The sequence below is a fragment of the Mytilus galloprovincialis genome, chromosome 1 (assembly GCF_965363235.1).
Source record: "Mytilus galloprovincialis chromosome 1, xbMytGall1.hap1.1, whole genome shotgun sequence".
Classification (NCBI taxonomy): Eukaryota; Metazoa; Mollusca; class Bivalvia; order Mytilida; family Mytilidae; genus Mytilus; species Mytilus galloprovincialis.
The window spans coordinates 62,830,908-62,848,937 of record NC_134838.1 but is presented as its reverse complement, the minus strand read 5'-3'; the positions used below and the strand labels follow the sequence as shown (position 1 = coordinate 62,848,937).

The 18,030-nt window shown below is 33.0% G+C and overlaps 1 protein-coding gene across 1 annotated transcript; it reads right to left on the bottom strand.

Annotated features, from left to right (window-relative positions):
• Positions 1-1,999: 1,999 nt before the first annotated feature.
• LOC143080799 (putative hydroxypyruvate isomerase) lies at positions 2,000-17,996 on the bottom strand. Its single transcript, XM_076256841.1, has 8 exons — positions 17,680-17,996; positions 15,855-15,966; positions 14,861-14,960; positions 14,550-14,628; positions 13,231-13,280; positions 9,731-9,800; positions 3,448-3,582; positions 2,000-2,691 (listed from the first exon to the last, which is right to left on the bottom strand). The coding sequence occupies exons 1-8, from the start codon at positions 17,954-17,956 to the stop codon at positions 2,639-2,641; spliced, it is 876 nt and encodes a 291-aa protein (XP_076112956.1). The 5' UTR covers positions 17,957-17,996; the 3' UTR covers positions 2,000-2,638.
• Positions 17,997-18,030: the final 34 nt, after the last annotated feature.

Genomic DNA, 18,030 nt, shown 5'->3' with positions numbered 1-18,030 from the left:
TAAATCTTTAGAATTTCATGGATTTATGATTTTATTTTCTTGAAAATTCATTCAAGCTTATATACAAATAAAATGTATGGTTTCAAGGAACTAAGATGTGTGTGTGCTGATGTAAATATATAGAAAACCTTTAAATTTGGGTGTCTGTCCAGCATGGAGATTTTAAAATTTATAAATGCATTGCAAATAAAGCAAAAAATGTGATGCTCTGATACCAATCTAATCCTAGCCAGCAGAATCCTGCTAAAAGTCGACAAGAATTTTAGGCAAAATTCAAGAGATAAAGGATATTCAGTGAATTAGAGCCTTGTCCAAACCTATCCTTACCATCAAAATCTCCAGATATTTTTGTTTACATAAAACTGAATTTTTTCCCCACTTTGATTGGATGCCGTCAAGTGAAGAGACCACAATTTTGACATCTGATTGGACCCATATGTAAAGGAAATCCCCAACCTATGTATGCAACTACTTACTTGTGTAGTACAATAGCCTAGAATTTACATTCATTTATTTTTTCAGTCCACATGATGCAATTATATACCTCAATGCTTAACCATAACAAAATTTTTGCGTGGGACATGTTTTGGTACACCAAAAATGGTACCTGCCACCTAAATATTAAATAGTTGTAGGCATATCCATGTGAATCCCTATCTTTGAATATTACCTGTTTACTTTGTTAATGTGGACTAATTGGTAACCAGATAAACAAAATGTATTTGTTTTAGTAATCAAAATAACTGTCTTTTCTCTATATACCAGTGTACAGAAAATTATGAATAAATACAGAAAAGAGGTTTCCCAATGAAGGCTCAAGTACCTTGCATGTGATTGGAAACAAACTTGTTTATACGATTAAAAATAGGGAGAGAGAGAAATGCTTAATGATTTTTTGGTGTAAACATCTTTTTTAGAGATAACCAGCTAGAGGCCATGTGAACTTTTTTAAATTCTTTTAACCAGGACATTGTTTGTAAGACCATATTACTGCAATGATACAGGAAAGATCATACCTACAGAATAAACTGTTGACACAGAGATATGTCTTGTCTTTTGTTATGCTTGAAGTAAAGTGCAAATGTTCAAATTAAAGTGGAAACATGACTGAAGGTGCAGAGCCAAATAACCTCCATGGAAATGAAAAATTCCAATCAAATCCTTGTACAATTGCATAACAATTATCATATATCTACCACAAGTGCTTCCCCATACACCAACAGAAACCACATTCCTAAGTCTTGCTTTTTTAACTTTGCCAAAGCAAGGCAAAGCAAAGTCAGGAGCCTATTTTTCAGTGGTTGTCCTTTGTTGTTGTGATTCATAGGTGTTTCTTGTTTAAATCTTTTACATATAGATTAGACTGTTTGTTTTCCTGTTTGAATTTAATTTTAATTGGCACTCATACAACATCTTTTTATTTATATAAAAACAAGAATGTGTCCACAGTACACGGATGCCCCACTTGCACTGTCATTTTTACATGTTCAGTGGACTGTGAAATTGGAGTCAAAACTTTAATTTGGCATTTAAATTAGAAAGATTATATCATAGGGAACATGTGTACTAAGTTTCAAGTTGATTGGACTTCAACTTCATCAAAAACTACCTTGACCAAAAACTTTAACCTGAAGCAGGACGAACGGACAAACAGACGGACGAACGAACAGACGAACGAACGGACAGATGAACGGACGTACAGACCAGAAAACATAATGCCCCTCTACTATCGTAGGTGGGGCATAAAAACTGTGCTAGTTGGTCACTATAAACTATTTCCTTATATTTGTTCTTTAAAGATAGAAAGGCTTTGTATAAGTAAGCTACCTCACTAAAAATTTCTTTCATTCTATCATTGTTGTTATCTTTGGTTATTGTTTTTAGCTTATAGTTGAATGCTGTACAGGGACCTAAAGTTGCTTAGGCTCTGATAAGTAGTTGTCTGATGCCAATCATATGGCATCTCCTTATTTGTATATTCCAGGCATTTAGTAAAGCATTTAGTTCAATAAGTTACTTTTATTTCAACTTTAGTAAATTAATTTCTGATTAGAAATATAAAATAGTATAAAAAGACAACAATTGTTCAATTGCTTACAAAATTTAGTACATGTCATTATTGTCATATCAAATACTTAAAAAAACAAAATCACAATTTCCCGAAACATTTTCTGAATTTATCACAGTTCATCTTCATTCTTTTAATTTCACAAACACTTATAATTCATGAAATATACCTTAAATAAATGTTCATCTCATTTAAATGTTTTTCAAATGTAATAAAATATTTCTGCAATAAAAAAATAAAAACAGCTTTCATTCAATACAGAGACAAAATTAAATTGAAAATGAAATAAAAAGTAGTACATAAATTAATTTAGCTTAGTTATTACTACATCTAATACATTAATAATAAAGGTGTTTCTACTTTTTTTTCAATTGAAAATGAAATAAAAAATAGTACACAAATTATTGTCCAAAGGTTTTTCTATGCTATTTAAAAAAATATCGCAGAAAAGTCATCTATTCTCCCCTCCCCACACATCCACAAATTGACAACCTATATCAAATATTACTAAAATATAACTATAAACTCTTGTATATAAAATGTCCATCTCTATTTTTCTCCATTTTTGTTTTACAAGGTCATGTTCATCTCCTTTAACCATTTAAGTCCTTCCATAGTGTCCCCTAGAACATATTAAATATAAAAATATAAAATATTTTCTACAATATTTAAATACATAAAACTAATAACTAATATATTGGACAGTACAACAGATGCTGTCAAACACAGTTTAACATTTTAAAGATGGTAAGATTTTAAATGCAATAATAGCATTTGAGTTAAATTTTAGAAGGTTTCTGTCATAAATGGAAGTGGCCTCATTTGTGTTCATTCTTATTTTTAAATTATTTTTAAATGCAAGTTGTATTTGATGATAATACATAACATATATAAAGGTTGAGAGTGAATATGGATTCGGCCACTTTCATTTTTGAATGAATTATTTAAAACCTTCTGCAAAGTGACATATTATGGCATTTTTGATAGATTTTTCATATTTTAGCTTGAATTTGAGCGTCTTTAATGACTAAATCAGTTCAAATCTTTCACATTTACTAATTGAATCGACTGAAGTAGACACTTAAGTGTTTTAAAATTGTCCAAAATCTTTCATCAGATTAACCAGAAATTTGAGGCCAAAATCTGCCCTTACCAACCTACTCCTTTAAAAACTTTAATTTGAACTAATAAACTTGGACAATATAAATCCAATGTATCCTTTACTTGAGCAGAGCATGCTAATATAATGGTTTACTTTTACAAATTGTGACTTGGATGGATAGTTGTCTCGTTGGCACTCATACCAAATCGTCTTATATTTATATATAAGCATTATGATTGCTGATGTGTTTTATTTTATTTTCTGTTTGAAAGTTTACCTCTTGGCATGTATTCCAAACCAACATAACCCTCATATCCATGGTCTTCTAAGAGTTTAAAGACATAGGAATAATCTACTTCTCCTGGAAATCCTGGTTCAATTCGATCTGGTGCTTGTGCTACTTGTATATGATCTAAAATAGTGTCATAAAATTACAACAATGAAAATTAGGTACAATATTAATTCCTTCTGCCACAACCAATGATTGAGAATTAAATTACAAGGTAACATAATTTTCAAAATATTCTGATTTAAGTAATTTTGGTTTATTTTAAAGGTGGAAAAGATAGCATGAACCTGATGTCATATATGAGTATGTATGGTAATCTGATTCAACAACTGTCCTGTACAATGACTGCTTGACTATTATAATAAAACAAACATGGGGACTTTCTACATCTAATAATTTTATACATGTGAAGAAGAGTTATTTTTTTTTCTTTTTCAAAGTTGCATTTTAGCCCACTGAAGAAATTAAAATGAATTTATACATGTATCAATCTGAGTTTAGATCCAACAAATAAAACTAGAGGGTCCAAGGACCCTGTGTCGCTCACCTGATATTTTTATTTACAATTGTTGCATGATAAATGCAACTGTTGTACTGTTGTTTAGTTTCAGAGATATAATACTAAAAAGTGCATTTGAAACCTATGTTTTATTTCAGCCATGTGGGCAGGTAGGGTCATCATACACAGTGGTCCCTGGATATCCTAGTGGTGATTTAAACCAAGTTTGTTTAAATCCGACAGTTGTTCAGGGGAGAATTTTTGTAAAATTTATCTAACAAGAAATGCAAAGTAATGAGAAAGTTGTGAAGTAGTTTTGTTGTTGCGCAACCCCCCCCCCGCCTTTGCCAAAAAAAAAACAACTAGAGGCTCTAAAGAGCCTGTGTCGCTCACCTTGGTCTATGTGAATATCAAACAATAGACACAGATGGATTCATGACAATATTGTGTTTTGATGATGGTGATGTGTTTGTAGATCTTACTTTACTAAACATTCTTGCTGCTTACAATTATCTCTATCTATAACAGTACTTTCTGTGGAAAATGTTATTGAAAATCTTCAAATTTTAAGAAAATTGTTAAAAATTGACTATGAAGGGCAATAACTCCTTAGGGGGTCAATTGACTATTTTGGTCCTACTGACTTATTTTTAGTTCTTACTTTGCTGTACATTATTGCTGTTTACAGTTTATCTCTATCTATAATAATATTCAAGATAACAACCAAAAACTGCAAAATTTCCTTAAAATTACCAATTCAGGGGCAGCAACCCCATAACGGGTGGTCCGATTCATCTGAAAATTTCAGGGCAGATAGATCTTGACCTAATAAACAATTTTACCACATGGCAGATTGCTCTAAATGCTTTGGTTTTTGAGTTATAAGCCAAAAACTGCATTTTACCCCTATGTTCTATTTTTAGCCATGGCGGCCATCTTGGTTCGTTGGCCGGGTCACCGGACACATTTTTTAAACTATATACCCCAATGATGATTATGGCCAAGTTTGGTTAAATTTGGCCCAGTAGTTTCAGAGGAGAAGATTTTTCTAAAAGATTACTAAGATTTACGAAAAATGGTTAAAAATTGACTATAAAGGGCAATAACTCCTAAAGTGGTCATCTGACCATTTTGGTAATGTTGACTTATTTGTAGATCTTACTTTGCTGAACATTATTGCTGTTTACAGTTTATCTCTATCTATAATAATATTCAAGATAATAACCAAAAACAGCAAAATTTCCTTAAAATTACCATTTCAGGGGCAGCAACCCAACAAAGGAATGTCTGATTCATCTGAAAATTTCAGGGCAGATAGATCTTGACCTAATGAACAATTTTACCCCCCTATGTCAGATTTGCTCTAAATGCTTTGGTTTTTGAGTTATAAGCCAAAAACTGCATTTTACCCCTATGTTCTATTTTTAGCCATGGCGGCCATCTTGGTTCGTTGGCCGGGTCACCGGACACATTTTTTAAACTAGATACCCCAATGATGATTATGGCCAAGTTTGGTTAAATTTGGCCTAGTAGTTTCAGAGGAGAAGATTTTTCTAAAAGATTACTAAGATTTACGAAAAATGGTTAAAAATTGACTATAAAGGGCAATAACTCCTAAAGTGGTCATCTGACCATTTTGGTCATGTTGACTTATTTGTAGATCTTACTTTGCTGAACATTATTGCTGTTTACAGTTTATCTCTATCTATAATAATATTCAAGATAATAACCAAAAACAGCAAAATTTCCTTAAAATTACCATTTCAGGGGCAGCAACCCAACAACGGAATGTCTGATTCATCTGAAAATTTCAGGGCAGATAGATCTTGACCTGATGAACAATTTTACTGTGTGTCAGATTTGCTCTAAATGCTTTGGTTTTTGAGTTATAAGCCAAAAACTGCATTTTACCCCTATGTTCTATTTTTAGCCATGGCGGCCATCTTGGTTGGTTGGGCGGGGCACCGGACACATTTTTTAAACTAGATACCCCAATGATGATTATGGCCAAGTTTGGTTAAATTTGACCCAGTAGTTTCAGAGGAGAAGATTTTTCTAAAAGATTACTAAGATTTACGAAAAATGGTTAAAAATTGACTATAAAGGGCAATAACTCCTAAAGTGGTCAACTGACCATTTTGATCATGTTGACTTATTTGTAGATCTTACTTTGCTGAACATTATTGCTGTTTACAGTTTATCTCTATCTATAATAATATTCAAGATAATAACCAAAAACAGCAAAATTTCCTTAAAATTACCATTTCAGGGGCAGCAACCCAACAACGGAATGTCTGATTCATCTGAAAATTTCAGGGCAGATAGATCTTGACCTGATGAACAATTTTACTGTGTGTCAGATTTGCTCTAAATGCTTTGGTTTTTGAGTTATAAGCCAAAAACTGCATTTTACCCCTATGTTCTATTTTTAGCCATGGCGGCCATCTTGGTTGGTTGGGCGGGGCACCGGACACATTTTTTAAACTAGATACCCCAATGATGATTATGGCCAAGTTTGGTTAAATTTGACCCAGTAGTTTCAGAGGAGAAGATTTTTCTAAAAGATTACTAAGATTTACGAAAAATGGTTAAAAATTGACTATAAAGGGCAATAACTCCTAAAGTGGTCATCTGACCATTTTGGTCATGTTGACTTATTTGTAGATCTTACTTTGCTGAACATTATTGCTGTTTACAGTTTATCTCTATCTATAATAATATTCAAGATAATAACCAAAAACAGCAAAATTTCCTTAAAATTACCATTTCAGGGGCAGCAACCAAACAACGAAATGTCCGATTCAACTGAAAATTTCAGGGCAGATAGATCTTGACCTGTTGAACAATATTACCCCATGTCAGATTTGCTCTAAATGCTTTGGTTTTTGAGTTATAAGCCAAAAACTGCATTTTACCCCTATGTTCTATTTTTAGCCATGGCGGCCATCTTGGTTGGTTGGCCGGGTCACCGGACACATTTTTTAAACTAGATACCCCAATGATGATTGTGGCCAAGTTTGGTTAAATTTGGCCCAGTAGTTTCAAAGGAGAAGATTTTTGTAAAAGTTAACGCAGGACGACGACGACGACGACGACGGACGACGCCGGACGCCGGACGCCAAGTGATGAGAAAAGCTCACTTGGCCCTTTGGGCCAGGTGAGCTAAAAAGGTAATAAAAAATTATCATATATGGGCAATCTATCCTATAAATGATTTCTGCAAAATTCAGTTGATTGTGCAACGGTTGTATAGCCAGCTGAGGTCGTTAAAAACTCTCTTTCTTTTGTTGTTGCAGATAGATCTTGACCTGATAAACAATTTTACCACATGTCAGATTTGCTCTAAATGCTTTGGTTTTTGAGTGATAAGCCAAAACTGCATTTTACCCCTATGTTCTATTTTTAGCCATGGCGGCCATCTTGGTTGGTTGGCCGGGTCACCGGACACAATTTTTAAACTAGATACCCTAATAATGATTTTGGCCATGTTTGGTTAAATCTGGTCCAGTAGTTTCAGAGGAGAAGATTTTTGTAAAAGATAACTAAGATCTACGAAAAATGGTTAAAAATTGACTATAAAGGGCAATAACTCCTAAAGGGGTCAACAGACCATTTTGGTCATGTTGACTTATTTGTAGATCATACTTAACTGAACATTTTTGCTGTTTACAGTTTATCTCTATCTATAATAATATTCAAGATAATAACCAAAAACAGCAAAATTTCCTTAAAATTACCAATTCAGGGGCAGCAACCTATCAACGAGTTGTCCGATACATCTCAAAATTTCAGGGCAGATAGATCTTGACCTGATACACAATTTTACTACATGTCAGATTTGCTCTATATGCTTCGGTTTTTGAGTGATAAGCCAAAAACTGCATTTTACCCCTATGTTCTATTTTTAGCCATGGCGGCCATCTTGGTTGGTTGGCCGGATCACCGGACACAATTTTTAAACTAGATACCCGAATGATGATTGTGGCCAAGTTTGGTTTAATTTGGCCCAGTAGTTTCAGAGGAGAAGATTTTTGTAAAAGATAATTAAGATTTACGAAAAATGGTTAAAAATTGACTATAAAGGGCAATAACTTCTAAAGGGGTCAACAGACCATTTTGGTCATGTTGACTTATTTGTAGATCTTACTTTGCTGAACATTTTTGCTGTTTACAGTTTATCTATATCTATAATAATATTCAAGATAATAACCAAAAACAGCAAAATTTTCTCAAAATTACCAATTCAGGGGCAGCAACCTATAAACGGGTTGTTCGATTCATCTGAAAATTTCAGGGCAGATAGATCTTGACCTGAAAAACAATTTTACCACATGTCAGATTTGCTCTAAATGCTTTGGTTTTTGAGTGATAAGCCAAAACTGCATTTTACCCCTATGTTCTATTTTTAGCCATGGCGGCCATCTTGGTTGGTTGGCCGGGTCACCGGACACAATTTTTAAACTAGATACCCTAATAATGATTTTGGCCATGTTTGGTTAAATCTGGTCCAGTAGTTTCAGAGGAGAAGATTTTTGTAAAAGATAACTAAGATCTACGAAAAATGGTTAAAAATTGACTATAAAGGGCAATAACTCCTAAAGGGGTCAACAGACCATTTTGGTCATGTTGACTTATTTGTAGATCATACTTAACTGAACATTTTTGCTGTTTACAGTTTATCTCTATCTATAATAATATTCAAGATAATAACCAAAAACAGCAAAATTTCCTTAAAATTACCAATTCAGGGGCAGCAACCTATCAACGAGTTGTCCGATACATCTCAAAATTTCAGGGCAGATAGATCTTGACCTGATACACAATTTTACTACATGTCAGATTTGCTCTATATGCTTCGGTTTTTGAGTGATAAGCCAAAAACTGCATTTTACCCCTATGTTCTATTTTTAGCCATGGCGGCCATCTTGGTTGGTTGGCCGGATCACCGGACACAATTTTTAAACTAGATACCCGAATGATGATTGTGGCCAAGTTTGGTTTAATTTGGCCCAGTAGTTTCAGAGGAGAAGATTTTTGTAAAAGATAATTAAGATTTACGAAAAATGGTTAAAAATTGACTATAAAGGGCAATAACTTCTAAAGGGGTCAACAGACCATTTTGGTCATGTTGACTTATTTGTAGATCTTACTTTGCTGAACATTTTTGCTGTTTACAGTTTATCTATATCTATAATAATATTCAAGATAATAACCAAAAACAGCAAAATTTTCTCAAAATTACCAATTCAGGGGCAGCAACCTATAAACGGGTTGTTCGATTCATCTGAAAATTTCAGGGCAGATAGATCTTGACCTGAAAAACAATTTTACCCCATGTCAGATTTGCTCTAAATGCTTTGGTTTTTGAGTTATAAGCCAAAAACTGCATTTTACCCCTATGTTCTATTTTTAGCCATGGCGGCCATCTTGGTTGGTTGGCCGTGTCACCGGACACAATTTTTAAACTAGATACCCTAATAATGATTTTGGCCATGTTTGGTTAAATTTGGCCCAGCAGTTTCAGAGGAGAAGATTTTTGTAAAAGTTAACGACGACGGACGCAGGAAGACGACGGACGCCAGGTGAGCTAATAAATTGCGTATGACCTTACAATATTGATCATACTATTGTGTATAACCTTATAATATTAATTATACTATTGTGTTGAAGACACATTGGTTGCCTTGGGCTATTTTCTGCTCTTTGGTTGGGTTGTTGTCTCTTTGATACATTCCCTGTTCGATTCTCAATTTTATCTTCATCATATCATACCTATATATTGATAATATTTCTTAAAATTCTCTGTAAAGTTTCCATGTAACAACTGCATATGAAAGAAATCCTGTAAAACATAAATATAACTGGTAAAATAACTAGAGGCTCTAAAGAGCCTGTGTCGCTCACCTTGGTCTATGTGCATATTAAACAAAGGACACAAATGGATTCATGACAAAATTGTATTTTAGTGATGGTGATGTGTTTGAAGTTCTTACTTTACTGAACGATTTTGCTTCTTACAATTATATCTATAATGAACTTTGCCCATTAGTAACAGAGAACTATATTTGGTAAAAATTTACATAAATTTACCAAATTAATGAAAATTGTTAAAAATTGACTATAAAGGGCAATAACTCCTTAAGGGGTCAATTGACCATTTAGGTCATGTTGACTTATTTGTAGATCTTACTTTGCTGAACATTATTGCTGTTTACAGTTTATCGCTATCTATAATAGTATTCAAGATAACCAAAAACGGCAAAATTTCTTTAAAAATTACCAATTGGAGGGCAGCAACCCAACAACCAGTTGTCCAATTCATCTGAAAAATTCAGGGCAGATAGATATTGACTTGATTAACAATTTAACTTCTTGTCAGATTTGCTCTAGATGCTTTGGTTTCATAGTTATAAGCCAGAAACTGCATTTTACCCCTATGTTCTATTTTTAGCCTGGTTGAATGGCCAGGTCATCGGACACATTTTTCAAACTAGATACCCCAAAGATGATTGTGGCCTAGTAGTTTCAGTGGAGATTTTGTAAAAGATTACTTAGATTTATGAAAAATGGTTAAAGATTGACTATAAAGGGCAATAACTCCTAAACGGGTCAACTGACCATTTTGGTCATGCTGACTTATTTGTAGATCTTACTTTGCTGAACATTATTGCTGTTTACAATTTATCTCTATCTATAATAATATTCAAGATAATAACAAAAAACAGCAAAATTTCCTCAAAATTACCAATTCAGGGGCAGCAACCCAACAACCGATTGACCGATTCATCTGATAATTTCAGGGCAGATAGATCTTGACCTGATAAACATTTATATCCCCATGTCAGATTTCCTCAAAATGCTTTGGTTTTTGAGTTATAAGCCAAAAACTGCATTTTACCCCTATGTTCTATTTTTAGCGGTGGCGGCCATCTTGGTTGGTTGACCAGGTCACGCCACACATTTTTTAAACTAGATACCCCAAAGATGATTGTGGCCAAGTTTGAATTAATTTAACCCAGTAGTTTCAGAGGAGAAGCTTTTTGTAAAAGATAACTTTAATTTACGAAAAATGGTTAAAAATTGACTATAAAGGGCAATAACTCCTAAACGGGTCAACTGACCATTTTGGTCATGTTGACTTATTTGTAGATCTTACTTTGCTGAACATTATTGCTGTTTACAGTTTATCTCTATCTATAATAATATTCAAGATAATAACCATAAACAGCAAAATTTCCTCAAAATTACCAATTCAGGGGCAGCAACCCAACAACCCATTGACCGATTCATCTGAAAATTTCAGAGAAGATAGATCTTGACCTGTTAAACATTTTTATATCATGTCAGATTTCCTCAAAATGCTTTGTTTTTTGAGTTATAAGCCAAAAACTGCATTTTACCCCTATGTTCTATTTTTAGCGGTGGCGGCCATCTTGGTTGGTTGACCAGGCCACGCCACACATTTTTTAAACAAGATACCCCAAAGATGATTGTGGCCAAGTTTGAATTAATTTGGCCCAGTAGTTTCAGAGGAGAAGATTTTTGTAAAAGATTACTTTAATTTACGAAAAATGGTTAAAAATTGACTATAAAGGGCAATAACTCCTAAACGGGTCAACTGACCAATTTGGTCATGTTGACTTATTTGTAGATCTTACTTTGCCGAACATTATTGCTGTTTACAGTTTATCTCTATCTATAATAATATTCAAGATAATAACCAAAAACAGCAAAATTTCCTCAAAATTACCAATTCAGGGGCAGCAACCCAACAACCGATTGACCGATTCATCTGAAAATTTCAGGGCAGATAGAAATTGACCTGATAAACATTTTTACCCCATGTCAGATTTGCTCTAAATGCTTTTGTTTTTGAGTTATAAGCCAAAAACTGCATTTTACCCCTATGTTCTATTTTTAGCCGTGGCGGCCATCTTGGTTGGTTGACTGGGTCACGCCACACATTTTTTAAACTAGATACCCCAATGATGATTGTGGCCAAGTTTGGTTTGATTTGGCCCAGTAGTTTCAGAGGAGAAGATTTTTGTAAAAGTTAACGACGACGGACGACGACGACGGACGACGGACGACGGACGCCGGACGACGGACGACGACGACGGACGCCGGACGCAAAGTGATGGGAATAGCTCACTTGGCCCTTCGGGCCAGGTGAGCTAAAAATTATATTGAAGAAAAATAACTTTGAGAGATCTAAAAGATAAATGTGTGTATAGTTCTTATTTGAGGTTTAACACATTTGAAAATATTCTTTTAAAAGTTGTCAATTTCCATATCCTTATACACATCAAGAAACTGATACCAATGTGGTACACAAAATATTTATATAGTCAAAACATTATTAATGACCCTTTCAACCTTGTTATTTTAGTAAGATTTTTGTAAGATTGCTATTGTCGTGTGATTGCCATGCCATGTCTGTTTGTAAATGTTAATATAATAGAGTCCTTTCTTTACAATGAATGATTAATTTTGTAGGTAAATGGTCAGTTTTAGATATAATCTATTGATAACTCCAGCATATGTTAGTTCAAAGATATCTTTTTCAATGCAAATAATATGCACATGTTTAACTGCTCAACTTATAGTAAAAGTACCACTGCATACAACTCTATAAGCCATCTTGATTTTTCTGTAAATGTGTGAATTTAGAAACTCCCAAGATAAAGCAGAGTATTATTCCTTTGGTGTATTATTTGTTTTAAACTAAAATTAGGTACAATCTTACAAATGTTTACCCCCTCCCCTATAAAACTGTTATGTACTGAAATTAGTAAATTCGTGTTTTGAAATAAGTAAATAAAATTATCTCCCCTTTTCATGTTGAGCACATCCTCAGGTACTGTTCTCAAACTGTATCAAGTTTCATCAGTATTTATTTAGTTGATTAAGAGGAATTCCACTTATAAAGCATATGGATTGACAGTTCGTTTCATTTATACCCTCTCCACTCAAAAGAAAATTCCAAATTTATTTTTATGGTTTATTCTTGTTGAAAGAGTCTGGCCTAAACATGTTTATGAAACAAAAAATTATATCTATACATCCATTGAGCCTCTTATGTTTGAAAAATAACATTCTTATCTATAATAACAATTGATTCAGTGCCATAATAAAAACATATTTGATTGTTATCCTTCATTTTTATATATATTTTTCTTTGTTTACATGTTTGCCATTTAATTTCAAATAAGATTTTTGTTTTCAATATTTAATCTAGTTAATTTTACACCATATGAGAACCATAAACTTACAAACTGTAACTTCACATTTGATCTGTTCAGTTTCTTTATTATTTCAACAGCTGGAAAGACAAAACAAAAAATTAAATAAATTTGACCAACTAGATACCTACAACATTCAAGAACTGTAATTTGATTTGATGATTGCAACATTTCAGTGTTTATCTTGATCATTTACTAGGTGGGTCATGTTCATCAAGTTCTGGAGTTATTCTAAAATACACAAATTTTACCAACAGATAAAGCTTCTGTTGATGGTATTTTCATTCAAAAATTGAATGCACTTAATTAATTTAATTTAAGTGGGGACAATGTTCCTCAATCTTCAGTTTTCTGTATACAGGAGTTTCTATCATTTGTATGGGGTTATTTTATAGAAGTTTTTTTATTGCCCCTAAATGTCTTTCATTTTTTCTCTTTTTTAAGTAAACATGATTTGGAAAAAAATTGTACAAGGTTCCACATACAAGAAATCTCTTCATCAACTGACAGTGAGATATAACAAGGTCAACAAGAGCATAAAATGTGATGTCTTTCTTGCTTAATGGTTTTGTTTGGATGCGGACTTGGTGGTATATACCTTAACATCTCTAATTATTTATTTACATTAGCAACATACCATTGTACAAGATCACACAGTTTGCCACTGAAGAACATAAAAAATCAATTAAAAATTGTTCACCATCTGGAGGATTGAGTTGTATAAGTTCCAATAGACTATTTTCATCTGACTGACTTTTGACTCTTTGAGCTTTCCATTTTTTGCTACAGGTGTCCTAATCTGTGGTTGGACATCCTAGTACTCGGTCAGGAAAGAGCAACCAAAAGAAGTAAAATCTAACATTTAATCAGTTTAATTTTTGGGGAAAGTTAACTGTTTTTCTAATATTATTTTCGTGTATAGGAAAAAATAAAGCAGTTTATTTCCCCTCTTAATTGTACCGTTTAAAAGCTGGATATAACTTATTAGTGTTACTGTTAATTAACCAAGTACCAGGATGTCCTACCAAAGAATAGGTAACCTTTTGAAAAAATATAAACTCCAAAAGTCTGTAATGTGAAAAAAGTCTAATGGGCTGTGGTATCAGATAAGATTTGTATATAGGTAGTAGACTCCAAATTATGTAAGTGGTTTAGCTGAGTTAGCAGTTCTCTTTCAATTGCAACATATAAATGCTACCTCAGCTAAATCATTTACATAACTGGGCTAGGGTTTCCAATAAAAGAAATAGTATCTGATATCAGAGCCCTATTGGAACTTGAATAATAAGCAATCAAAATATTAGTTAAGAATGTATTATATGAGCATGGTAAGTATTGATTCCATTTACCTTTATGAACATCTGTTAAATAATACCCTGGAATAGTCACACTGTCATTTATTGGCTCAATCATACATGTTAGTCCTTCCTGTGAAAATAAAGAAAGATAACTGTTGTTGTAAGTTAAAGGCATTTTTTGCTTTATCATACCCTATTAATGCAAATACGCAGATATTTTATTTGGCCAATTTCTTTCTGATTTAGGAAAACTTAAAGTTCATGTGTTTTATATAAATTACTTATTTTCATGTTTTCTATCCCATATCTTCCATGAACATGTTATGATTATGTTTTTATCAAACCAAATTTTCTGTTCTTACTTTTGCAAATTTATCAGCAATCAAGGCAATATTCTCCAAATAAGTCTCATCACATAGTGTCTGGTCCAATCCCTTTGTTACACCTGCCATAACATGGATTCTGGAATAAATGTTTATATGTAAATAATCAAAAGATATAAATAAAAGATTTTTTTACTTTGATCCTCTACCTTTAATAAAAATTGTTTAAATAATTTATAAGTTATTGCTTTCATTATACTGTTTCTCAATTTTTATAAAGCTTTTCCTTACTACACACAATATTGTTTTGCTCTTCGTTGAAGTCACTACTGTTTACATCCTTGCCTTTTAGTCTTTGATGGATAGTTGTCTCATACCGCATCTCCTTTTTTTTAATGTTAAAATAAAAAAAATTTGAACTGATTTCAGGTAAATCTAATATCATAAGTCCCAAGAAAAACTGAATACATTATCTCTTGCTTTCAGTATCAAAAAACAAATTAAGTCAGTAGTATTAACATATCTTTACAATCTTTTTCATGTAAATATATGATAACCTTAACAATTTTCAGTTGTTATAAGTATAATAAAATTGAGAATGGAAATGGGGAATGTGTCAAAGAGACAACAACCCGACCAAATAAAAAACAACAGCAGAGGGTCACCAACAGGTCTTCAATGTAGCGAGAAATTCCCGCACCCGGAGGCGTCCCTCAGCTGGCCCCTAAACAAATATATACTAGTCCAGTGATAATGAACGCCATACTAATTTCCAAATTGTACACAAGAAACTAAAATTAAAATAATACAAGACTAACAAAGGCCAGAGGCTCCTGACTTGGGACAGGTGCAAAAATGCGGCGGGGTTAAACATGTTTGTGAGATCTCAACCCTCCCCCTATACCTCTAACCAATGTAGTAAAGTAAACACATAACAATACGCACATTAAAATTCAGTTCAAGAGAAATCCGAGTCTGATGTCAGAAGATGTAACATGCATTTAATATGTCTTACAAGAAAGCATCCCTTTACCTTTTGCAATCCAAAGCTTTGGCATACTGTATATTAATGTCCACATTATCTTGGAATTCTTTTTTTCTGTCAGGTAATGCTGCAATGCCTCTGTCACCTTTTCTAACGTCACCTTTAATTAATAAAACACAGAATTATTCTTAGAACAAAATACAAAAGAAAAAGCATGAAATAAAGTTCTGTTACCATGTCTACATCTTGTTAGATCCTCCTCGGGTAGTATGTGCTGTAAACATACAGTCTAGGGACTACTAATACAATGCAAATCAATTTTATTTACATGTAGTTTAATATTTAGCTAATTTTGGGGGTAGAATTATCACTCCTAGGCAACCACTTTGAAATTATAATTTTCTTTTCTTGTACATTTTGTAGTTGGTCCAACTTGGACCACCTGTCCCAGAGATGCTCAAGACCTTTTAAGGGCATATGTTACAGTTACAGGGGAGGTAATGACGTTGCTAACGGAAGATGTTATTTTCGCGACGTCAAACTGTGACATAACCAAAAAGTTATGCATGTCTGTCAAAAGGAAAAATACGTCCATGACTCCGAATATTTTGCAAATATCTGAAATTTCGACCTCATTTGAAAACAAAAAGTAGCACATTAAGGTATTTTTTTTTATAACATATTTGATTTAAGCAGGTAAAATTAGCCTATATATCTTAAAGGGAAAAAATTATCAACGTCAGAAATAAACTGTTGGATATGCCCTTAAAGTTAAACATGTTTATTCTTGCTTTTCGAATATGACTGTACCTCATAGTTCAAGATGCGTTCCATTACTTTTTGCCATGTTAAAGATTTTGTCTCATGTATTTTAGGACAGATCCTTTAAAATTTATTTAATTTATTATTTAAATTTATTTTTCTATAAAAGAAAGGAACTTCTTTATAAGTAACAATCACATTGCGTAATGCAAATTTGAACATTAGGATTAAAGTGACTTATAGGTCCAACGGGCCGGGTGTAAATTTATTTAACTATTGTATTCTTATTATGTAATATTATATATACTACACATGTCACTATAATAAATGATATACTTACTTACTTATAACAGTTAATTTAACACATAGAAACATCACAGAAAAAAATAGACTTTCAAGACATAATTATCATTTGGACTCTGGGTCAAAGCATTCAACAACCCATTACACTAAAAGGTTAATTCCAACAACTATTAAACATGTTAAAGATATGCATTAATAATATTTAACATTGTAAGGAATGACTGTAATATTTTTTCTGTCTATAAAGTAATAACATCAAAAATGTGGTGCACACTAAATTACCCGCTTAGCAGGTTATTTTAAAGTGTGCGCCACATTTTTTATGTTATTTCTTATGTTATGTAAATGGACGTTGTGATGTCACAAAGCATGAAACCTTTGGGCGAGTTCACTTGAATCTCTAGAGTTATAACTTTACTAACTTGGGTTTCAACAATCTGAATTTACTCAAACCTCAAGAGTAAACCCCTATTACCCTGGTTCCAACCCTTACTGAGCCAGAGTTAAACAACTCTAGAAATCCTTGATGATGTCAAACCAATCACATTTTTTCATGCATAGTTGACCAGGGCCTTCCTTACCCTAGAGTTACTTTGAGTTGTTTGGAATAGCATTGAACTCTAGTGCCTTCACGTGTAAATCTTAAAACTCTTAAGTGGACTGTAGAGTTTCAAGTGAACTTGGCCTATGTGACTAAGATTTATCATACAACTGTATGTTCTAGATTTTGACCTTAGCCTAAGGGCTTAGGGGAACCTTAGCAGTTACACTGGGTTTAAAAAAAATAAGTGACTGAAATATGACATGCCTGGATAGCCATTAAATAAAACATGCTCAAGTCCTAATTTCTTTTTGACATTTTGTAGCTGTTCTTTTGTTTCTGCAAATGGAAAAGCGCATTCAACATAATTGAAACCTGCTTTCTTAGCTTTTTCGTAGCGCTCTGTTATTGATTTGACTTCAGGAAAAAGCGTTGTTAAATTAGCTGCTAGTTTGAGAGGCATTACGTCTGTTTGTATGCTTCTAACAAACGTAACACCAAATTGAGACAGAAGTGCCAAAGTTGCAGACGATTTCACAAACATGTGCTGTTATGATAACCGGATGTTTACATTTCAACGCTTGGTCAATGATGAGTTTTTTTGCACGTAAACTATTC